The 26,221-nt window shown below is 42.2% G+C and overlaps 1 protein-coding gene across 1 annotated transcript in view; it reads right to left on the bottom strand.

The window, feature by feature from the left end:
- Window positions 1–1,499: 1,499 nt before the first annotated feature.
- Window positions 1,500–26,221, bottom strand: part of LOC139447771 (protein O-mannosyl-transferase TMTC4-like) — a 38,099-nt gene continuing 13,377 nt past the window's right edge. Inside the window, exons 5-17 of the mRNA XM_071229264.1 lie at window positions 25,921–26,033; window positions 23,521–23,652; window positions 22,561–22,725; window positions 20,744–20,946; window positions 18,351–18,531; window positions 15,941–15,997; window positions 14,617–14,688; window positions 12,318–12,397; window positions 8,578–8,685; window positions 7,518–7,659; window positions 5,879–5,993; window positions 3,620–3,802; window positions 1,500–1,978 (exon numbers count right to left, since the gene is read on the bottom strand). Coding sequence (XP_071085365.1) covers window positions 1,842–1,978; window positions 3,620–3,802; window positions 5,879–5,993; window positions 7,518–7,659; window positions 8,578–8,685; window positions 12,318–12,397; window positions 14,617–14,688; window positions 15,941–15,997; window positions 18,351–18,531; window positions 20,744–20,946; window positions 22,561–22,725; window positions 23,521–23,652; window positions 25,921–26,033 — 1,688 coding nt within the window. The 3' untranslated portion in view covers window positions 1,500–1,841. The remainder of the gene's footprint in view (window positions 1,979–3,619; window positions 3,803–5,878; window positions 5,994–7,517; window positions 7,660–8,577; window positions 8,686–12,317; window positions 12,398–14,616; window positions 14,689–15,940; window positions 15,998–18,350; window positions 18,532–20,743; window positions 20,947–22,560; window positions 22,726–23,520; window positions 23,653–25,920; window positions 26,034–26,221) is intronic.

Genomic DNA, 26,221 nt, shown 5'->3' with positions numbered 1-26,221 from the left:
GCCTCCTGCATCTTGGCACAAGGGTTTAGAAAAAACTCAAGCAAGTACCGTAATTGACATTAAGTGCCCTCTCACCTTCTTCTTGAAGAGTACATGTTATAAGCGTTCTGGACACAGTTAGAACGGTCACATACTGTACATCTTGAAATTAATGCAAGCGGTCTTTGTTGGCATTAATGATACACTTATGTCTCCAAAATGACTATCAACAATGAGACTGCACACTTTGGATAGCGGAAATACCAACTTGAAAATAAACACAAACAGGGTTTATTGAGCAGCAGTTGTAACAAGTATATAACAATGTCAGTCAAAGAATAGGAATTACACAATGGGCATCTGGTGAGTTATCACTGCTGGGGTCAAGAGTTCTACCCACTTGTGTCCAACTAGGCACCATTGACCACTCCAATCAGTGAACTGCTGTTGGTTCAATTATTTTATTCCCTTTGAACTTCCAATCAACAGAATTTGTTTTTAGGAAAACACTGTTTATTGTTATTACGGAAGTGCTTTACTCAGTGCTAATTAGTCCTATTTTCTGTTTGATTGGATTAAGGTAAGGATATGTATCTTCCACTGGTGTCAAACTAGGCACCATTGACCGCTCCAATCAGTGAACTGCTGTTGGTTCAATTATTTTATTGCCTTTGAACTTGTTGTTAGGAAAACACTGATTATTGTTATTACGGAAGTGCTTTACTCAGTGCTAATAAGTGCTACTTTCTGTTTGATTGGATTAAGGTAAGGATATGTATCTTTCCACTGGGGATGGGGTGGGGGGAGTCGCATTGATATTGAGTCAATTTTGGCTAGGGGTCGGCAGTGGTATTAATTTGGAGATGCATTTATTTCAAGATTTACAGTAATCGTTCCATTATTATTCTATTGGAAGTTGACATGACAGGGCACATTTTCTTGTGTGTTATACACATTATTACACCTGTGTACAAGGTAGGATATGGTACATTCAGAACTTGAGTTCCGACATTTATACCACGACAAAAATATTACCATAACGTGTAAACACTGGATGTCAGAAATGTTTTATGGATTCATTGACATTTGAACCAACTCTCTTGATATAAGAAAAAAAGAACCTATTGTTTAAATAAGCACACCCCTTTCTTAATCTTCTAAGCACCCAGGGCACTTAATATAACATATGTGTTTCATAAAATTGGCCTGATCTTATAGCAAGGGAAGTTCTACTGATCAAAATCCCTGGGCAGTTTGAAATGACATAGTTAGAATTTCAGTACTAGATACAAATAGTTGTGTCAAATTCTGCTATTTATTTAAATGACCATATAAAATAGGAGTACTAAAATATCTGAATAAAAGTGTTAAAGTTCAGCATGTTCAACATAAAATACATAAAATAAACTATTACATAAAATGATAATCATGATTATGTCTGACATTTTTTGTCATCACTGACAAAACAAAACGCAACAAAATCTATAATATTGATTTTTCTTTAAAAGCGAAAACCTCAGTGCAAACTATAAACATATTCATAAACACAAATTTATGTATACATATATTTGATTTTTCAGCAATAAACAACTGAAATAAACATGATAAACGAAAACTTGAGCAGCAAGTATCAAGCCGCGGCAAGAGGAAAGAATTGACATCAAATGCAGAGCTTGAGCGAGCGAGGTATCTCACATTATTTCAAACCCAAACCCAAAACTCTGCAATGATGACTAATCTAAAAATATATTTTCACAAAATAATTCTAGCTTGTGTCATGCGTAATGATAAGTTGAATCACAAAATTTGATCATGATCTGCAATTCTACATGTACCCCAAACACTTCTTCACTCATGAAAGTTTACTTGAGTTTCCCCATTTTTCGATGAAGCATCTGCAGGTTCTCAGTGATCGATGGGTCCTGTGGTGCTAGGCTCTTGGCCTGGATGTACGCCGCCTCGGCCGGCTCGTTCTTCCCCCACCGATGATATAACACACCTGCAATCAAGATGGAGGTGGCGTGTAACATTAGAGAAGACGTAACTATGAACATCCTTAGAATATTTCAAAATTGGTATTGTCAAACAGGCTTCATATAGAATTTTAGTCACCAAGTAGAGGCCTTTTTAGGGCTCACTCATTCTTCTCCTACCGATGATATAACACACCTGTATATAGAGGTAGTGTGTAACATTAGGGAAGACATGTCATAATTTCGGAATACTCACCAAAATAATGCCTTTTTAAGGCTCCATAACCAAATAAGGCCTTTTTAAGGCTCTCTCACCAAAAAGGGTCTTTTCCAGGCTCCCTCACCAAATAAGGTCTTTTCCAGGCTCCCTCACCAAATAATACCTTATAGTGAGCGAGTGAGTGAGTTTGGTTTTACGCCGCTTTTAGCAATATTCCAGCAATATCAGGGCGGGAAACATTAGAAATGGGCTTCACACATTGTACCCATGTCGGGATTCGAACCTGCGTCTTCGGCGTGACGAGCGAATGCTTTAACCACTAGGCTACCCGACCGCGCCAATACCTTTTTAAGGCTCCCTCACCAAATAAGGCCTTTTTAAGGCTCCCTCACCATATAAGGCCTTTTTAAGGCTCCCTCACCAAATAAGGCCTTCTAAAGGCTCCTAACCAAATCCAAGGCAATCCAAACTAAATATTAAATACATTTCCTTTCAGTCCGCCACAAATTTAAGTGCATTAGAACGTTAGTGGAAGGGAGATCACTCTAGTTACAGGCAATAAATAGTTCATATCCTTTTTGTTTTCTTTAAAGTTTTCGACAGATTTCAATAAAGTTTTAACAAACAATAAAGGGCTTATTTATATTTAGGTGGGGTGCGACTACACTCAATCAACCAAATCACTGAGTCAGATTACCAAATTGCAGACCTATAATCAAGAGCCAACACGTCTTCCCGAGGCAAGGGAGTTAACTGACTGTAAAAGTCCAGTTTCCAAACTTGCCGGACTTGGCTGGAATTTCTGTGCGCAATCATAGCGCCACCAGTGGCTATCATGAGTTATGTCCCTTCTGAGCCTCTCCTATTGACCAATCAGATTCCAACTCTCATATCACTTGCTTTAAACAAAATGGCGGTGCTCAGTCAAGACGATCGATAAACAAAATCTATATTGTAATAAAACAGGTCATTAAACCATGTGAGCCCCTTGATTGAAAAAACATGAAAAGATTTGGAAATATCTGTTGATGCTGAGTTGGCAGTACACAGGTTTTGAAAATCCTGCAATTGACCAAAATATTCACGGCATTTTACAAACCGGATACACAATTTTCATTTGACTATGCATAGACTTGTTAATCCAGCCAAAATATATCTAAAAATTCCAGTCTAGTTTGGCAAGGATGGAAACTGGACTTTCCTGGTCAGTTAACTCCCTTGCCTAGGGAGGATGGAACCAACATAAATGAAGGAACATTACTCAATAACCGTGACTGCTGAATCTGGACAAGTTATTTGCATGGAAGACTTCACTGGGATCAGTACAGTTCAGTTCCCAGGATACAGCAAAATTTGAATGTTGTTTTCTTATGCAGATCTAGTCTTGACTTTGTTTGTGTAGGATCCAGATGACGATATCCGAACTAGAGGAATCAATATCACCTACCTAGATTCAGGTAGAACTTGGCGTTGTGTTTGTCGATCTTGATGGCGGCGAGGAAGAGTTCCTCACTCTCCCGGTACTTCTCCATCTTGCCGTAGATGTTGGCCATGTTGAACATCAGCTGGGGCTCGTTCTTCATCACCTTCATCGCTTCCTTGCCAACAACAATGGCGTTCTCATACTTGCCTGTAATCAAGGGAAACAAACATGAAACACTCTCAGTGGTAGAAATTGTATTTTTGTCAAGACAAGTCCCAAGGACTAGGGTAAACCTTATTTCGATTGTCCTCAGAGTTTGTGGTTAGTCTTGCTTGAATGAGACAAAATGGATGACTTTGTTTTATTTTCTGTCAGATTTTTTGCAGTTTGAGTTTGTATCAAAATTGACGCATTGAGACCTGGTTCAGAATAGCCCTGAAATGCTCCTAGTCAATGGGGGCTAACATTGTTGGATTTTTACGTCCTTAGCAAAACTTAGTTGTTTCAGGCTAGTGGACTATTGTGAACTTAGAAGTCTGTAAGGTGGTGACAGGAGCCTGTCCATGTTATCATAAGGGAAGAAAGGATGGGCTTTTAACAACCCTTTGGCTATATTTTTGAAGGCAATATAGGACACAATGGTTTAATAATAGTGAGTGTGGTTTCTAGGGTGCCCAAGGGACACAACTCTGCACAGGGAATTGTGGTGCCTTAGACATACAAAGCTAACATCATTTCTGATTCATCATGTGGGTTTACCTCTTCCTGGGTAATTGGGCGACTGATGGGGGACTGAGGTAAGCACGACTTACCCATACTGTCCAGCACGACTTACCCAGACTGTCCAACAGGACTTACCCAGACTGACCAGCACGACTTACCCAGACTGACCAGCATGACTTACCCAGACTCTCCAGCAAGACTTACCCAGACTGACCAGCATGATTTACCCAGACTGTCCAACAGGACTTACCCAGACTGTCCAGCACGACTTACCCAGACTGTCCAGCACGACTTACCCAGACTGACCAGCATGACTTACCCAGACTGTCCAGCACGACTTACCCAGACTCTCCAGCAAGACTTACCCAGACTGACCAGCATGATTTACCCAGACTGTCCAACAGGACTTACCCAGACTCTCCAGCACGACTTACCCAGACTCTCCAGCAAGACTTACCCAGACTAACAAGCACGACTTACCCAGACTGTCCAACAGGACTTACCCAGACTCTCCAGCACGACTTACCCAGACTGTCCAACAGGACTTACCCAGACTGTCCAACACGACTTACCCAGACTCTCCAGCAAGACTTACCCAGACTGACCAGCATGATTTACCCAGACTGTCCAACACGACTTACCCAGACTCTCCAGCACGACTTACCCAGACTGTCCAGCACGACTTACCCAGACTGACCAGCAGGACTTACCCAGACTGACCAGCACGACTTACCCAGACTCTCCGGCATGACTTACACAGACTGTCCAGCAGGACTTACCCAGACTCTCCGGCATGACTTACACAGACTGACCAGCACGACTTACACAGACTCTCCGGCATGACTTACCCAGACTGTCCAGCACGACTTACCCAGACTGTCCAGCACGACTTACACAGACTGTCCAGCAAGACTTACCCAGACTGAGCAGCACGACTTACCCAGACTGTCCAGCACAACTTACTCAGTCTGTCCAGCACGACTTACCCAGACTGTCCAGCACAACTTACTCAGTCTGTCCAGCACGACTTACCCAGACTGTCCAGAACGACTTACCCAGACTGTCCAGCACGACTTACTCAGTCTGTCCAGCACGACTTACCCAGACTGTCCAGCACAACTTACTCAGTCTGTCCAGCACGACTTACCCAGACTGTCCAGAACGACTTACCCAGACTGTCCAGCACGACTTACTCAGTCTGTCCAGCACGACTTACACAGACTGTCCAGCACGACTTACCCAGACTGAGCAGCACGACTTACCCAGACTGTCCAGCACGACTTACTCAGTCTGTCCAGCACGACTTACACAGACTGTCCAGCACGACTTACCCAGACTGAGCAGCACGACCTACCCAGACTGTCCAGCACGACCTACCCAGACTGTCCAGCACGACTTACACAGACTGTCCAGCATGACCTACTGTCTAGCATGACTTACCCAGACTGTTCAGCACGACCAACTGTCTAGCACGACTTACACAGACTGACCAGCACGACCTACTGTCCAGCATGACTTACCCAGACTGTCCAGCACGACCTACTGTCTAGCATGCCTTACCTAGACTGTCCAGCAGGATGAGGGTGTTGGTCCAGGCATTCATGTGGGTGGGGCGCAGCTGGGTGGCGTTCAGCCATGCCCGGATGGCATCGGTGTGGCGCCCCATGTCCAGGTACTAGAAACAATCACATGCTGTTTACAGGGAGGGCAGGAGCACACTTATCATACACAATGCCTTAAATCATGTTGTTGAAAAAGAAGACACTTCTAGTTCTTAGAATGAACTTAAAGACCAGGGCCTCATTGTGACCTTAGCGGTACGACTGACATACATCTGAAGACATGAAACGTTTTACAGGCAAAAATGAAAAAAATCTCCATACAAACTTTGGAAAATGAGGAAGCTTCAAGAAATGATGGAAATCCTAAGAAACAAGTCAAGCATTAAAACAGCTTATGCTATAACGAATCATAACCCACAAATAGACAACTTCATTGTCTTACCGTTATATCATTACCCTGTCGCTGTATCATACGGGTGCCAAATAGAATGGATATATATAACAATAAGTGGTACTTAAGGATGCTAGAATGGTGTCCACTTGAAGTATAATTAATTGGGTGAAAAAGGTTTGCTATCAATCTCATTAAAATCAGATCTTAGTTCTCGCTAACGCTAAACAAAGATCTGAGGACATCCCATTAGGGGTCACGTCAGAACGACCTTTCATCTGACCAATCAGAGCGTCGCTTACCAGATCATGAAAGTCGGAATGGGATTTCTAATCATGCAGCCTCGAAAACGTTAAAACCAGGTATTCCGACCGATAGTTACGGGGTTTAACGACTGAATCTATACAATCTAGACCATATAGTAGCCATTCTAGAACTTTCTTTTGTTCAGGTTTTAAAATATTAAGCGAGAATTTGTCAAAATATGTTTCGAAGCGTAGTCGCCAACTTGAAATTAGTGCCGTAAAGCAAGAGAAATCTGCCTTCTGATTGGCTAATGTCGACTTCTTGTCAGTAATTCCATTGGTCGGTCAGAGTTTGCGAAAGGTCAGTCTGATGTGACCCGTAATGGGATGTCCTCAGATCTTTGTTTAGCGGCAGCAAGAACTAAGATTTGATTTTAATGACATTGGTTTGCTATTTGACCACTGTCCAGCCCTAAAGTACTCACGGAAATGAAAAAATATTGTTTTTCTAAATTTAAAAATCGACACAAAGTGTTACGTAGCTGTAAATACGAAATAACAAAACAACTCGAAAAGTATTAGTCTGGATTTGCTAGTTTGATCTCAGTGAACAATACAAAATGTACTTTACAGGAGGTAATTTGTCGGCACTTTCAACATTCAAAAATTAAACTAAGTCCAAATTGATATAGCAGAAACAGACTATAGGCATTTGCACCTGTTCTCACCTGTCGTCAAGGTGTCATAGGTCACCTTGATCCACTTACACCTGGTTATGCCCTGTTTCACAATAGTCTGTTTTATTCACATTTTTACACACTTTTACCTGTAAAAAGGCATAAAAACATTTGATACGCTGTATTTGTGACACGGCCCAATTAGTACTAATTTAGTTGTTTGAATATTTACATATTTTGTATATTAACTGCATTTATTTAAGATCTGTGGTCGAAAAAAGGTTTTTTTTATTTCCGTGAGTACTTTAGTAGCCAATGACTCACCAGGTTGCCCAGGTTGTAGTAGCAGTCTGGGTACTTCCGCCGGTGCCTGATGGCTTCCAGGTAGCTGGCCTCTGCCGACTCGTTCTTCTTCAGTTCAGCCTGCACAATGCCAAGGTTCATCCACGCTGCTGCAAATTCGGCCCTGTAAAGTCAAGAGGGAGTCAGTGAGTGTTGGTTTTAGGGCTGCTATTTCAGCCATGTTCTGGCATTACAGCTTAATGTAGAAAGTAACAGTCATGCAGGTACAAGGCCTTTGTCAACATTGGGTTCAGGTGAAATTGGGTTAAAACATCGTGTTCAAGACTAATTGTTTCTTACACCGCGATGTTGCATGCACACGTGTGTGTATATGTCCGTGTGTGAGGTGAGGTGAGGTGAACTAACGCTGTGTCCAAGATTATTGCACTTACATAGCAAAGTGCATGCATGTGTATGTGTGTGTGGCTGCTTGTACGAGTCTCGACTAATGGCAATTTTATAGTGCTAGCCAACTGAGATATCTTGCTGCAGTTTAACATCAAAAACCAACTCAGGAAGGTAGCAACAAGTACCATCTTTAAATGCCCTCTCCAGGCAAACACTCTATCTACGAGACCATGGAAATCGTGAAGTACCTGATGCCAACTCCCCTCTCCAGGCAGACACTCTATTTACTAGAAGATGGAGTTGGTGTGGTACCTGATGCCGACCACCCTCATCAGGCAGACACTCTATTTACTAGACCATGGAGTTGGTGTAGTACCTGATGCCGACCACCCTCATCAGGCAGACACTCTATTTACTAGACCATGGAGTTGGTGTAGTATCTGATGCCGACCACCCTCATCAGGCAGACACCCTATTTACTAGACCAAGGAGTTGGTGTAGTACCTGATGCCGACCGCCCTCTCCAGGCACACACTCTATCTACTAGACCATGGAGTTGGTGTAGTATCTGATGCCGACCACCCTCTCCAGGCAGACACTCTATCTACTAGGCCATGGAGTTGGTGTAGTACCTGATGCCGACCACCCTCTCCAGGCAGACACTATCTACTAGACAATGGAGTTGGTGTAGTACCTGATGCCGACCGCCCTCTCCAACAGCTGCTCTGCTTCCAGCACTCCCCCGTTCTCCTTCAGGATGTTGGCCAGGTTGTTCATGGCTTGGTCGTACTGGGGGTTCAACCTACAGGAAAACAGGGGGACCTCAATGGGTGATCATTAGTGTCCCATGATATGAAATATATCACACTGGGGGTTCAACCTACAGGAAAACAGGGGGACTTCAATGGGTGATCATTAGTGTCCTACGATATGAAATATATCACACTGGGGGTTCAACCTACAGGAAAACAGGGGACTTCAATGGGTGGTCATTATTGTCCTATGATATAAAATATATCACACTGGGGGCTCAACCTACAGAAAAACAGGGGACTTCAATGGGTGATCATTAGTGGGCTATGATATAAAATATATCACACTGGGTGTTCAACCTACAGAAAAACAGGGGACTTCAATGGGTGATCATTAGGGGCCTATGATATACAATATATCACACTGGGTGTTCAACCTACAGGAAAACAGGGGACTTCAATGGGTGATCATTAGTGTCCTATGATATACAATATATTACACTGGATGTTAAATGTACAGGAAAACAGGGGACTTCAATGGGTGATCATTAGTGTCCTATGATATACAATATATCACACTGGGGGTTCAACCTACAGGAAAACAGGGGACTTCAATGGGTGATCATTAGGGGCCTATGATATACAATATATCACACTGGGGGTTCAACCTACAGGAAAACAGGGGACTTCAATGGGTGATCATAAGTGTCCTATGATATACAATATATCACACTGGGGGTTCAACCTACAGGAAAACAGAGGACTTCAATGGGTGATCATTAGTGGCCTATGATATAAAATATATCACACTGGGTGTTCAACCTACAGGAAAACAGGGGACTTCAATGGGTGGTCATTAGTGTCCCATGATATAAAATATATCACACTGGGGGTTCAACCTACAGGAAAACAGGGGACTTCAATGGGTGATCATTAGGGGCCTATGATATACAATATATCACACTGGGGGTTCAACCTACAGGAAAACAGGGGACTTCAATGGGTGATCATAAGTGTCCTATGATATAAAATATATCACACTGGGGGTTCAACCTACAGGAAAACAGGGGACTTCAATGGGTGGTCATTAGTGTCCTATGATATAAAATATATCACACTGGGGGTTCAACCTACAGGAAAACAGGGGACTTCAATGGGTGATCATTAGGGGCCTATGATATACAATATATCACACTGGGGGTTCAACCTACAGGAAAACAGGGGACTTCAATGGGTGATCATTAGTGGCCTATGATATACAATATATCACACTGGGGGTTCAACCTACAGGAAAACAGGGGACTTCAATGGGTGATCATTAGGGGCCTATGATATACAATATATCACACTTGGGTGTTCAACCTACAGGAAAACAGGGGGACTTCAGTGGGTGATCATTAGGGGCCTATGATATAAAATATATCACACTTGGTGTTCAACCTACAGGAAAACAGGGGGACTTTAATGGGTGTTCATTGGTGGCCTATGATATGAAATATATCACACTGGATGTTCAACCTACAGAGGACTTCAATGGGTGATCATTAGTGACCTATGATATGAATTATATCACACTGGATGTTCAACCTACAGTGGACTTCAATGGGTGATCATTAGTGTCCTATGATATACAATATATCACACTGGGGGTTCAACCTAAAGGAAAACAGGGGACTTTAATGGGTGATCATTAGTGGCCTATGATATGAAATATATCACACTGGATGTTCAACCTACAGGGGACTTCAATGGGTGATCATTAGTGGCCTATGATATACAATATATCACACTGGGAGTTCAACCTACAGGAAAACAGGGGGACTTCAGTGGGTGATCATTAGGGGCCTATGATATAAAATATATCACACTTGGTGTTCAACCTACAGGAAAACAGGGGGACTTTAATGGGTGTTCATTGGTGGCCTATGATATGAAATATATCACACTGGATGTTCAACCTACAGAGGACTTCAATGGGTGATCATTAGTGGCCTATGATATGAATTATATCACACTGGATGTTCAACCTACAGGAGGACTTCAATGGGTGATCATTAGTGTCCTATGATATACAATATATCACACTGGGGGTTCAACCTAAAGGAAAACAGGGGACTTTAATGGGTGATCATTAGTGGCCTATGATATGAAATATATCACACTGGATGTTCAACCTACAGGGGACTTCAATGGGTGATCATTAGTGGCCTATGATATACAATATATCACACTGGGAGTTCAACCTACAGGAAAACATGGGGACTTCAATGGGTGTTCATTAGTTGCCTATGATATAAAATATATCACACTGGATGTTCAACGTACAGGAAAACAGGGGGACTTCAATGGGTGATCATTAGTGGCCTATGATATGAAATATATCACACTGGGTGTTCAACCTACAGGAGGACTTCAATGGGTGATCATTAGTGTCCTATGATGTAAAATATATCAACACGAATCAATAAAAAAATTTATAACTCCTACCACTGCCGAGGACAACATGACAACAATTACTGTATTTTCTTGAGTATAGTGTGCATGTTTTTTTCCCAAAAACCCACAGCTGTGTAGAAGGGGGTGCGCATTATACACGCAACAATGAGTTTTGATGTTTTTTACCCCCAACGGAAAGACATTACCGTGAGCACGTAACACCGGAAATACCATGTCAACAAATCCTTACTGAAGAACGCAAATTAATCATGTAATTACAGTCTGGCTATTAAAAGTGTTCTTTGTACTTCTGGACTTATGTTTGTAACTTATTTCATAAATTTTATCAAAAATTCCTTTTAATATTCTTTTAATTAATTTGGTCGAAATCGTGTGTGAAGCGATCGGAAGATTGCACAACTCACCATTATTAACAGCAACCACGGTCAAATTACTGCTATTGACGCCTTGAAACGAACTTTAGTTGACAGAGAATGGATACATATATCATAGATGCCATACTTTGACTCGTTAAAAGTCACATTTGATATAGTTTGACGATTCTATGTCAACACGTAGTTCTCGCGATCGCGTGCGCGGGAGCCTCGACGGTGACTGGTCAAACTGGTTATTTTAAATATATTTTGTAAAAGATCCTTGCATTAAAATCCTGTAAAGTTATATCATTGGGTGTGTCTTGACCGAATTACCTGTAGATTTCAAGAAAACGTGGACATACAGCTGATTGCTGTTTCGGCTTAGTTTACGAGAAAATACACATGGTAATCTTAATCCCTGGATGTAAAACAATGCCTAGCAGAACAAAAAAAAAACAATTTAAACGGTAAGTCAACATGTTTAATGATTTTTTTTATCTCTAATTTCAAATTTTTACTGACCAAGTTTCTCATCTCCCGTTCGTTTACCGGAATTCGCTGAAGGGGTACGGCGTAATTTTTTTCTGTGCATAAGATTCAAAAAAAAAATTCTCCAAAATACTCAATCCGCTAGAGGGGTCTGTGCATTATACTCGGGTGCGCACTATACTCAAGAAAATACGGTAACATGAGCAATAAATGTTTAAAACTCAAAATACTGGGTGAGAGTCCAAATTAATCACCCAAATTCTTTTTCCTACATTTTAAGTTTGTAAACAGTAACAATGAAGCCACAGTTATCTATAACTGTTCTTTAAGGTCAACAGCCAATGGAACTAGACATTGATTGCCCCCACTGTCACACTTACCTGATAGCCAGTCTGTACTTGTCTATAGCAAAGTCTATATTGTTGTTGTCAGCCTGGAGCTTTGCTATATTGTAGTGGACCTGTAATCGAGATGGTTAAACAGATATACAACTGGTTCACTTTGTGCATGTTTCGGCGGGGGATAACAGAGTTTTACCTTCACTTATAAACCTCTAAATATGTCACTCTGTTATAAATATAGGTTCGACTTTTCTCGGTTAAAACCTGTAAAGGAGTTATTCCCTCAGAATGCCCAGGTCAGCAGGCACTCCAGCTTAAGTATGCCTGGGTAAGCGGGCATTCCGTGAAATTGAACGTTTTATTAACTTCCTTTTGATGTGAACACAATTGTGTTTGATGATTGGTTAAAAGTCAGAATTATTTTTTAAACATGAAAATTCCATAACGCGAATCGAACGTGCAACCTCACATATCATATTTTCCCACTGTCTTCCCACTGAGCTACTGGGGCAGCTGATGAGAAGTTGTTCAGATTATCATGTCATGACTCCATCTAGTCCAGGCTGCACATGTTTTTTCTCTCGCACGCTTAGAGCAAATTCCTTTTATACCGCGATACACTGTATTTTTTCACTATAGGGTATGTCGATGTTTTCTTATTTTTTTTGTACTTCTTACATTCAGATGGTTCTTAAGTAGGACATTAACTCCCCCCTCGGTCTTCATGAATGTAAGCCCGGGGAGTTACCTTATCGTGGGGAAGAAACCAGAGGTCAGCTTGATGAACTTCATTCATTGTAAAAATATCAAACTTCTTCTTGGGATATAACGTGGTGCCGGTAAGTATATTTGCCACATCGCTTGTTTCTTTAACCAATCCTTGGCCACAGCTTTAGATACCTGAGCTGCGGTGTCTATTTTTTTTATTGTTCCTATACCTTTCCAATATCCTATTGGGCTTTAGTAAATTTTATCCATTATTAATTAATACATATGTTTCTTTTAATTCGAATCATGACGATCGTTGAATTGCACCATCATTTTTGCATAAAAAATTCCATGTAGTAGCAGTATAGGTATATAAATCTGGCTCCAGTGGGGTTGCAGCAGAACCCCCATTACCTATACGACTCCTCCCCTATTTCCCTGCTCCCAGGCTTACATTATTCGTGAAGACCTCGTGGGGAGTTTATATCAATAACTTAGAAAAGTGAGGGTGCAGGGGACCCCCAATAATTAATTCTAAGGGTCCTTGCAGGCAATATGAGGATCCTGTAAAGTAATGACATAGTGTAGTTTACTGTATGCGTTGATAATTACTTTATAGCCTGGAATGAATCAATGGTCATGTGTACAGAGGACATGATTGATGGATGACACCCATAACTGCTCTTGATGCGCTGTAGGTACAATGATTGTTATTGTGCGTCCCTTGGGTTGCTACCTGTGAAGATCCGGGGTAGAATAGGTCTTCACAAACACATGCTTGCCGTAAAAGGCGACTAACAGAATGGGTGGTCAGGCTCGCTGACTAGGTTGATGCATGTCATCGATCCCAATTGCGTGGATCGATGATCATGATATTAATCACTGAATAGTCTGGTCCAGACTCGATTATTTACAGACGGCCGTCATATAGCTGGAATATTGCTGAGTACGGCGTTAAACAACAAACCAACCAACCAACCAACCAACCCTTGGGATGCAGTATTTTCTTTTCTGCATCTATTCTCTACATTTGTGAGGACTGGATGCACATTTGTGTGTTGCATAAAACCCTGGGACATTAAAGTGACCTGTTAAACCTTTTAACTTCAAAGAGTTATTTCAAGGACACTGTTGTGAGCATCTTCCGGAGGCAAGGGAATTGACTATAAAAGTCCAGTTTCCACCCTTGCCTAACTAGTCTGGAATTATGGAATTCTATTTTGGCTGGACAGGTCCGTGCATAGTTCAAGCAAAATCTCGTCACGAAATCCACATCCACATCAACATATGTTTTTTCAAATTTTGTCCTGTATTTAATCAAAGAGCTCACATGATTTGATGCATTTCGATATTACTATATATAGATTTGGATTATTGATCAGATTGTCTTCACTGGGCGCAGCCGTTTTCATTGAAGCAAATTCAAATGAATTGAGAGGTGAAATCTAATTGGTCTTTAGGATGGGCATAGAAGGAACATAACTCGCAATAGCCACTGGTGGCACTAAACTCGAGCCCAGAAATTCCAGCCTAGTTCAGCAAGGGTGGAAACTGGATTTTACAGTCTTTTAACTCCCTTGCCTCAGGAAGATAAGACATCAGTCAAACAAAGAAAGATGGTGAGACTGACCTTGGCATTTAATGGGCAAACTCGGACTCCTGATGAAAACAAGGTGATCTCCTCCCTCCACTCATTGCTTCTCTGAAACAAAGTATCAAAGAGTTCCACACGAGCTACATGGAATGACTGATTGCTGGCTCAGTGTTATTGAATAAGGCCTTATTAACTTTCATCCCTGTCTTGCTACCACAAGACCAGCCTTACCCTCAAGACTCAATACAGTCCTAACACAACTGCTGTGTGTGTCCAGTGATTTATGTAGCTCTAAGTCGACTTCACGTGACCAATAGAGAGGAAGATGGTTTCATGCTTTGTTGAATAGTTTTACATCATTGCACTGAATGCAATTTTCAAATACAAATTAATTAAACCTCTGAAGTTTGAAAATAAAACCTTTTAAAAAATCCCAATTTTGAACATACCGTATTCAACGTAACAAGCGCCCAGGGCGCTCTCAAAATTAGAAATAGGGGGCGCTTATTAGAATATTATTTTGAGTTGAAAGATCGTAAATTTCGTGGTTTATGCTAACAGCCTGAAATGTTTACATACAACAGATATATTTTTCAAGAATTTAATTGCCCATAATTAAGGGTGATATAACACACGTGTGCGTATTATACACAAATAAATAAGTCTTGTGTACATTGATCAATCGGAAGGGGTGCTAATTGGGATTGTTCACTACCCAATATATGAGCAAATATCGCCTTAGGCACTTATTAGAGCGGGGCGCTTACTACATCGAATACGGTAATAATTATTTTTTCCCAATACTGCTAAGCAGCATGCTAAGGGCAGTTAGTCTGGAATCCCTGTGTGTTCCCTTCTCAACACCATTCACACAATCCATTCAAACACTCATGCTTCATGTCACCCATGTCCATCAACATTTAATGAACACAAACTCCATGAATATTTTGTTTTAAATAAATAAAAATAAATAAAATTCTTGGGTGGGTGGGTGGTAGGGTGTGTGGGTGATTGATTGATTGATTGATTGATTGATTGATTGATTGATTGATTGATTGAGTGAGTGAGTGGTTGGTTCAGTGAGTGAGTGAGTGAGTGAGTGAGTGAGTGAGTGAGTGAGTGAGTGAGTGAGTGAGTGAGTGAGTGAGCAAGCAAGCAAGCGGAGCCTGCAGGATCTTAGGCTGCATTTATCCCAGCAATATCATGACAGGGGAACACCAATAATGGGCTTCAAACATTCAAACCATATTAGGAATCAAACCCAGATCTTCTGCTTGACGAGCTAACAAATTAAAAGCAGGTGCGAGAGTTTTGAATTGTCAGACTGTCAGTGAATGCTGAATGTATTAGCCAGGCCTACCTGCATGGAGCGAAGGATGAACACGGCGATGAGGATGCAAAACCCAGCAGACACAAGCTGTAGCACAAAATTACAAAAAAAATAAGACGTAAGCATAACAAGACAAGTGAATGCCTGTATTGATGGAGTCTGGACCAGGCAAACCAGTGACTTGGCTTCAGACGTGTAACAGTGCACCCAAGCATGGGTTGGGTTAACATGGACCTAAGGCCGACGCGGACAGAAGTACCTGACCAGGGCAGATAACTCACATCTTCACTTCACACATATATGGATGCGACAAGGAAGAGAAGCACTACGTGCATTCTGATTTTGACGATGCTAAGACAAAAGATCAATTATATGTCACCATGGTGATATTACCATTGAGATTGGGCACATTGGTCGGGGTTGTGTTTTGAGACATGTGGGTCCTTTTTTTCTGCCCGTCAAAGCATGAGGTGAAATGGGGTTTAATGTTCCGTCCAAGTTTATTGCACTTATAAAAAATATACAGCGACGTGCGTGCAAGTCTGTGTGTGTGGCTGCTTGTACTAGTCCAGACTGATGCCAATTTACAGTGCTAGCCCACTGCAGTACCATGCCACAGTTTAACATGAATATCCCACTCAGACACAGTATACTGACTCCGAGCCGACCAGTCCTTGTTTTCACTCCTTAATGCCGAGCAACAGACAGGGTAACAAGAAGTACCATCTTTTAACCATCTTGGTATGACACGGCTGGGGACTGAACCCCGGACCTTCGGCACTTCGGGCGGACACTCTACCACAAGACCACAGAAGTGGTCTTTGTCAAAGTATGAGCATCTACCAACACCATTAGGATTTTGGTTTGGTTTGTTGTTTAACGCCGCACTCAGCAATATTCCATCTATATGAAGGCGGTCTGTAAATAATCGAGTCTGAACCAGACAATCCAGTGATTAATATCATGAGAATAAATCCACGCAATTGGGATCGATGACATGCATCAAGCAAGTCAGCGAGCCTGACCACCCGATCCTGTTAGTCGCCTTTTATGACAAGCATAGTCACCTTTTACAGCAAGCATGGGTTGCTGAAGACCTATTTTACCCCGGCATCTTCACGGGTCATTGGGAACAATGACACAATATCATCCAGGACACTCATAGACCCTCAATGTAGTCAGTTCCTTAGAAGTGAGGTAAAATGGGGTTTATCGTCGTGTCACGTTCAAGATCATTGCACATATAGTGACGTGCATGCATGTGTGTGTGTGCCGCTGCTTGTACTATAGTAGTCAGGGCAATGCTGGTTTTATTGTTTGTTGTTTAATGCTGCACTCAGCAATATTCCAGCTATATGACGGCGGTCTTTAAATAATTGAGTTTGGACCAGACAATCCAGTGATGGACATCATGGACATTGATACACACAATTAGGATAGGAGTAATTGAGTATGTTTTACGCCGCTTTGTGGAATATTCCAGCAATATCACGGCGAGGGGACACCAGAAATGGGAGTCACACATTGTACCCTTGAGGGGAATCGAACCCGGGCCTTTGGCGCGACTAGCTAACACATTAAACACTAGGCCACCCGACCACGCCTGGGATACGATGGCATGCATCAACAAGCAGTGAGCTTAACTACCCAATCCCAGTAGTCGCCTCTTACAACAAGCATAGTCCTCTTTTACAGCAAGCATGGGTTTCTCAAGACTTATTCTAACCCAGATCTTCACTTTATTGTGGAAGCCAACCAACACAGTATACTGACTCCTTGACGACCAGTCCTTGTTTACTGGCCAAGCGCCAACAACAAGGGTTACAACAAGGATCATCTTTGGAATGATCGAACCACCAAACTTCCTCTGTTGTGCTATGATGACACACAACCAACCAACTTCCCGAGGCTGACCAGTTATCCATTTGGTCACCTCTTACAACCAGCACAGGTTCCCGGGGACCTAGTCTAACACAGAATCCTCGCAGGGCTTCGAGGTGAGGTGAGGTGAGGTGAGGTGAGGTGAAATTGGGTTTAACGTCGCATCCAAGATTATTGCACTTATATAGCGACGTGCATGCACGTGTATGTGTGGCTGCTTGTACTTGTCCAGACTGATGCCGATTTATAGTACTAGCCCACTGAGATACCATGCCGCAGTTTAACATGAAATACCCCACTCAGACACAGTATACTGACTCCGAGCCGACCAGTCCTTGTTTTAGCCCCTTAATGCCGAGCCCCAGACAGGGTAACAACAAGTACCATCTTTTAACGTCTTTTGGTATGACGCGGCCGGGGACCCCGGACCCCGGACCTTCCGTTCTCCGGGCGGACGCTCTATCACTAGAACACGGAGGCTATTTGTTTTAACTGATCTTATCTATAAAGCAGTTGTCAAATTCCCTCTCACGAACTATAGTATGTATGAGAAGGTTACCTGTTTGGCAGTATTATGTAGATGAAGACAGATCTGTCTAGCCCCGAGCACCACCAACATACAGAAGCCAGCACAGGACAGGTACAGGATCCTCTCTGCGATCACGAAGCCCACACGGAAAAACAGGTTGCTGGCGGGCAGGAAGGGAACTCCCAACACTGCCAGGGATGTTATCAGGATTCTGCAGATAGAAAACATCAACATGTAATTGCTATTCCAAGTGAGGTCGTCTTATCAACAGTCATTTCCAAGACATAAATGCAAAATTTAATTAATCCAAGCAAAGTCCACTCGCCTTTTTCACATTTAATTAACTCTCAGATTAATTTCAGGAAACAGTATTTAAGCAGTATGACAGAGAACTGTAAAAAAGTAAATCTGAGTCTGGACGAGACAAATTATTGATGGATATTAGGAGCAATCCCAATGCCGAGTTTGATGACAAACAATCATCCGAGTCTTTGTTTTTTGGTTTGTTTGTTGTCGTTCAACGCCGCACTCAGCAATGTTCCAGCTATATGACGGTGGTCTGTAAATTGAGTCTGGACACAATTGGGATATGATGACATGCATCAACCAAGTCAGCAAGTCTGACCACCCGATCCCATTAGTCGTCTTGCAATAAAATACTGGTTGCTGGAGACGACATCAAACCTGGAATCTCAACAGGGGACTGTCAATATCACAAGCCATGATGTTTCAAAATTTTTTAACTCTTAAGGATGTCTGGTCATCTGTATTCAGAGTACTTAACATTCCTCAGATCATCCATGATTATTTATTGTTTTAATGTTAGTGTGCTATTTTTTAACAAATGTTCAAAACATGTTCATTTATGTATATCCCATAATTTCTAACATGCAGCAACATCCATCGATGACATCATACAATGCTATGACATCATGCCAGAAGGTTACAATGCAGTGATGTCATAGTTTAAAGAGTGAGTGAGTGAGCTGGGTTTAACGCCCTCTTTGAACAACATTCCAGTTATATCAGCTGAAAGTGGGAGGAAAGTCCAAAATGATGCAGGTCTCAGATGTTTACCACTTGTAACCCACGACCGCAGGTACGGTGCTGACAAACCCAGACAAGAAATTTGGGCAAACCTGAGGCTAGTAACAATGTCATAGCACTCTCATTCCCTTCACTGTAATCAATTCACTTACAGACAGATAATGTAAATTGTGAAATTAATGCGTCTCCAAAAGAATGAGACCGCTGGCCCCTAGTCAATAATGCGACTCAATATGAATGCGACAACCCACCCCCCAACCCCCCTCCTCTCAAGCATCAGTGGATTATAGTGGATAATGTCCTCTGTCAGGTTTACAGGAGAATCCTCACCCTCATCCAACCTTACATTAATCCAATCACACACCAAATTGCACCGCTCATTAGCACTGATTAGAGTACTTCCGCTAAAACAATACATGAGCGCTGGCTCGTGTCGGCCTTTGATGCAGTCGCAAAGAACAAAGACACTGTGTTGGGTGGGAGGCGTTTGTCTGGACTTGCAGGTGTGATCAGTGATGACCTAAGTGAGTAGAACTCTTGTCATGACGTCAGATCCAATCTGTTTATATGACATTTTTCATTCAACACTTGCATGTTTTAATTTTGGCGACAGAATTAATTGTTCCAACACCTCAAGTGTATCTTTCAGGGTGCGAGGGAGATTTGTTGATAGATGGTATCAAAAGGCAAAGATACTAGTATCGATGGGGGCATTATACTGTGTGATGAGTGGAGAGGGAGGGGATGATAGCCATTCAAGCGTTCACAGCAGCAGGAATACCTAACTTATCCATGTATCAATGTACTGACAGCAAGGATTGTTGGGCATAGTATCACTGGATTGTCTGGTCCAGCCTCCATTATTTATAGGCCGCTATCATAAAGCTGGAATATTGCTGAGTGATATGTTTGAACAAACCACATGCACAGGCACATGCACATGCACAGACACAGACACAGGCACAGGCACATACACAGGCACAGGCACATACACAGGCACATACACAGTCACAGGCACAGGCACATACACAGGCACTGACACATACACAGGCACAGGCACATACACAGGCACATACACAGGCACAGGCACTGACACATACACAGACACAGGCACAGGCACATACACAGACACAGGCACATACACAGGCACAGGCACATACACAGACACAGGCACATACACAGACACAGGCACAGACACATACACAGGCACAGGCACAGGCACATACACAGGCACAGGCACATACACAGACACAGGCACATACACAGACACAGGCACAGACACAGGCACATACACAGGCACAGGCACATACACAGGCACAGGCACTCAGACACAGGCACAGACACTCAGACACAGACACAGAGTTTAGGAAGCTCACCTGCGATCCTGAGTAAGGTCTCCACGGCAACACTGGAACAATAAAGCACCAAAGACAGCCCAGAGAGCTATGTCTGCCAGTATTCTGGGATCAGCCAATGAGGTGATGACAGGTATACAGCCCATCGACCAATCAAAACACAGCCACCATGGATTTAAAAGGAGCCAGGAATTGATTGCATAGAGGTAGTTGTAGTTCAAAATCTGCAAAACAAATAGGAATTTAAGTGTATAACAATAACTATACTTCCACGAATGTCTGTCAGTGCCACTGTAATAATATTGTCATAATGTGTCACTGTAATTGTGCATCATTGTAATCATGTGAGGTGAGTCTCACGTCACAAATACCGTATTCAACGTAATACGTGCCCAGGGCGCTCTCAAAAATAGAAATAGGGGGCTCTTATTAGAATATTATTTTGGTGGAAAAAACAGAGTTGAAAGATAAAATTTGTGGTTTATGCTGACGGCCTGAACTGAATTTAAATGCCCATAATTTAGAGTGTATATGACACTTGCGTGCGTATTATACAAGAATAAACAAATCTTGTGTACATTGATCAATCGGAAGGGGTGCTAATTGGGATTGTTCACTTGCCAATATATTAGCAAATATCGCCGTAGGCGCTTATTAGAGCGGGTCGCTTATTACGTCGAATACTGTAATATTATTGCACTTATATAGCGACGCGTGCATGCCTTTTTTCTACAATTTTAACTGAATACCCCACTCAGACAAACTATACTGACTCCAATTCAACCAGTCATTGTTTTGTCCCATTAATGCAGAAAGCCAAAAAGTACTATCTTTTGACGTCTTATGGTATGACACGCCTGGGGATAGAACCCATGGCTTCCCGCTCTCTGTGAGGTAAAATGGAGCTTACCGTCGCATCCAAGATTATTGCACTTATATAGCGACTGCATGCTCATGTGTGTACTAGTCCGGACTGACATACCATGCCGCAGTTTAACATGAATACCCCACTCAGACATAGTATACTTTGAGCTGACCAGTCCTTGTTTTAGCCCCTTGATGCTGAGCACCAGGCAGGGTAACAACAAGTATCGAAGGACGCTGTTATGTGTCAGTGTCATCAATGATCAGTATTATCATTGGACAGTGTTACAGGACAGTGTCATTCATCCTGTTAATGGTCAGTATTATGACTGGTCAGTGTTACAGGACAGTGTTATCATGAATCAGTGTTACCACAGGACAGTGTTAATATGCATCATATTGTGTCTGTGTTATTGTAGGTCCATCTTCCCTTGGCAAGTGAGCTAACTGGCTAAAAATGTTCAGTTTCCACCCTTGCCAAACTAGGCTGGTATTATGGAGTTACATTTTGGCTGGACTAACGAGTCTATGCATAGTCCAATCAAAATCTCGCAACGAAATCGAAATCTGGTTAGTAAACTGTCATGCAGATTTCTGTCGATTGCAGGATTTGCAAAACATGAGCACCGCCAACTCGTTGTCAATAGATATTATCCGAACCTTTTCATGTTTTTAATCAAGGTGCTCGCTTGATTTGATGCATTTCGCAATGTGAGACCCATTTTATCACAATATAGATCTTGATTATTGATCAGATTGTCTTGACTATAAACCGCCATTTTGTTTAAAACAAATGCAAGTGATGGAATCAGATTGATCAAGAGCAGAGGCTCAGAAGGGAAATAACTCCAATAAACACTGGTGGCGCTATGATCGAGTCCAGGAATTCCAGCCAAGTTCGGCAAGGGTGGAAACTGGATTTTTAAAGTCAGTTAACTCTCTTGCCTCAGGAAGATGTTGTAGGTCACACTTACTTTCAATATTGTGCCGTTCACAAAGGAATGAGGATTATCATGTACTTGGAATATGGGTGTTGTTGATCCCATGACCCGTAGTCGTGTGATGAGGAGTGACACGCCCGTCACTAACAGGATGAGGTGACGCACGATGAGACCCTTCACCCAAGGAGATATCTCCGGCTGAAACAGAAAACAAATATACAAAACCATGACCTACCTTTGTCATATCTTCAACACCCTTAGATATACATGAACCATTTAGTATTTGCATATTTATGGTCATTGACCATTATTTACAAATAGCTGCTGAAAATACAATTGGTTGGTTTCAGTTACTGTTATCAGCTGTTATAAGCATATATTACCTTAAATGGAAAAGCCAAATAAATATGACCTTGTCTGGAGTGGGGTAGAAGTTAGGTATACAATGCTTTCCTTAGTCTATCAACCATTACATCAACAGTGAATGACATGAATGATTTTTTGGTTTGTTTGATTTGTTGTTTTACGCCTCACTCAGCAATATTCACGCTATATGACGACGGTCTGTAAATAATCGAGTCTGGACCAGACAATCCAGTGATTAATATCATGATCATCGATCCACGCAATTGGGATCGATGACATGCATCAACCATGTCAGCGAGCCTGACCACCCGATCCCGTTAGTCACCTTTTACGACAAGCATAGTCACCTTTTGAATGAATGAATGAATGAATGAATGAATGAATGAATGAATGAATGAATGAAAACAACAACAAAAAAACAATAATAATAATAAACATAAACAAAACAACATCAACAAAACAAATAAATAAAAATAACAAGCAGAAAAAAATATTATGAAAAGAAAAAGATAAACAATTCTGTTCATGAACATGATGAAGAAGCAGGTGTATTGGCGTATACATCAGCATGGTATGGGCGTCACTTCCAGTGAATATCCTTCACTCTCTTCCTCTCTGTTGTCTTACCTTGTTTTTGACATGGTTATTATTGAACCCATTATGACCATTCTCTTCAGATTTCTTTGGTTTCCTGAATGGCAGCAGCTGGAAGGGGTTGGCCCTGCACACCACGATGACGTCAAACACACTACAGATACCCTGGAAGTACAACATGGGGGGACTTTAGTAGGGGGGACTATTGGTCTGGAAATCACTATTGCGATAACTATTGATATTGACAGAAACTATTGCGATAACTATTGATATTGCAAGCAACTATTGCGATAAATATCGATAGTTTCCAGTGTATCATTTTAGATGGATTTTAGAATTGAATTAAATCTTGGAACTGAAGTTTCCTTTGAATGTCATAACCATAACAACAAATAAAAAGTAAAGTTTGAGATATGACTGATTTGTTTTTTCTTTACCCTAATAATTTAAGAAAAAGAAACTTCCGCATTACCATGTGTAAATTACTACCACTCATGATCAAAAGAAAAACAATATTAAACAGCATTGCATGTATTTTATTGATATCATAAATACAATCGAAACTATCGATATTCCTAACTGGAAACAATACTATTGATCGGAAACTGATTTAACAATCGATTTATTCACTTTGAGTGCTTGCCAATAGCAATATATCAATATTTCGATTTATCGTGACACCACTAGACTTTAGCAGCCGTCCAAATACTGAGGCGAGTATCATTTACTGTAGCCACTTGTATCAAGCCCAAGTCTAGTAACAATTCATTTAGCTACTAGTTCAAAGCCTGAGTTTCGTAACATTTTCTTTAGCCACTGGAAAGAAGTCGAAGCTTAGTAACAATGCATTTAGCTAATAGTATCAAGCCAGAAAGGGGTAACAATTCTTTTAGCAACTAGAATTAGGCCCGACTTTAGAAACATTTTTTTAGCCACTGGTTTGAATACAGAGCTTAGTAGAGACACCAGGGAGAAGGACTCGGGAAGGTAACTGACCAGGCATGAAACACTGAATACACTTACTATGACAGTGATGCCCTGCTCCTTACAGAAGGTGGACACGACACACAGACACATACTGGCCAGTAGAGACACCAGGGAGAAGGACTCCGAACGGTAACTGACCAGGGATGAAACACTGACTACACTTACTGACAGTGATGCCCTGCTCCTTACAGAAGGTGGACACGACACACAGACACATACTGGCCAGGAGAGACACCAGGGAGAAGGACTCCGGATGGTAACTGACCAGGGATAAAACAGTGAATACACTTATTTACAGTGATGCCCTGCTCCTTACAGAAGGTGGACACGACACACAGACACATATGGCCAGTACAGACACCAGGGAGAAGGACTCGGGACGGTAACTGACCAGGGATGAAACACTGAATACACTTACTATGACAGTGATGCCCTGCTCCTTACAGAAGGTGGACACGACACACAGACACATACTGGCCAGTATATACACCAGGGAGAAGGACGCGGGACGGTAACTGACCAGGGATGAAACACTGAATACACTTACTATGACAGTGATGCCCTGCTCCTTACAGAAGGTGGACACGACACACAGACACATACTGGCCAGTACAGACACCAGGGAGAAGGACTCGGGACGGTAACTGACCAGGGATGAAACACTGAATACACTTACTATGACAGTGATGCCCTGCTCCTTACAGAAGGTGGACACGACACACAGACACATACTGGCCAGTATATACACCAGGGAGAAGGACGCGGGACGGTAACTGACCAGCGATGAAACACTGACTACACTTACTATGACAGTGATGCCCTGCTCCTTACAGAAGGTGGACACGACACACAGACACATACTGGCCAGTACAGACACCAGGGAGAAGGACTCAGGACGGTAACTGACCAGGGATGAAACACTGAATACACTTACTATGACAGTGATGCCCTGCTCCTTACAGAAGGTGGACACGACACACAGACACATACTGGCCAGTACAGATACCAGGGAGAAGGACTCAGGACGGTAACTGACCAGGGATGAAACACTGAATACACTTACTATGACAGTGATGCCCTGTTCCTTACAGAAGGTGGACACCACACACAGACACATACTGGTAGAGACACCAGGGAGAAGGACTCCGAACGGTAACTGACCAGGGATGAAACACTGAATACACTTACTATGACAGTGATGCCCTGTTCCTTACAGAAGGTGGACACGACACACAGACACATACTGGCCAGTACAGACACCAGGGAGAAGGACTCGGGACGGTAACTGACCTGGGATGAAACACTGAATACACTTACTATGACAGTGATGCCCTGTTCCTTACAGAAGGTGGACACGACACACAGACACATACTGGCCAGTACAGATACCAGGGAGAAGGACTCGGGACTGTAACTGACCAGGGATGAAACACTGAATACACTTACTATGACAGTGATGCCCTGCTCCTTACAGAAGGTGGACACGACACACAGACACATACTGGCCAGGAGAGACATCAGGGAGAAGGACTCAGGACGGTAACTGACCTGAGACGAACCTGAAACAAGTCAAACAGAAAATGTCTTCAATCATCACTTCCATACACACAAGTAGTTTGATCACGGTTTATGTCCGGGGTAAAACTAGAACTGATTTATCATACATGGACCTTATTGTTAGTTTATTGTGTTTGACCATTGTAGATCCGTATTAAAATAGGTCTTCAGCAACCCATGCTTGCCGTAA

This window comes from Haliotis cracherodii, unplaced genomic scaffold, assembly GCF_022045235.1.
Source record: "Haliotis cracherodii isolate W230 unplaced genomic scaffold, xgHalCrac1.p SCAF_7, whole genome shotgun sequence".
In the NCBI taxonomy this organism is placed as follows: Eukaryota; Metazoa; Mollusca; class Gastropoda; order Lepetellida; family Haliotidae; genus Haliotis; species Haliotis cracherodii.
This window is presented reverse-complemented; position numbering and strand designations above follow the sequence as displayed.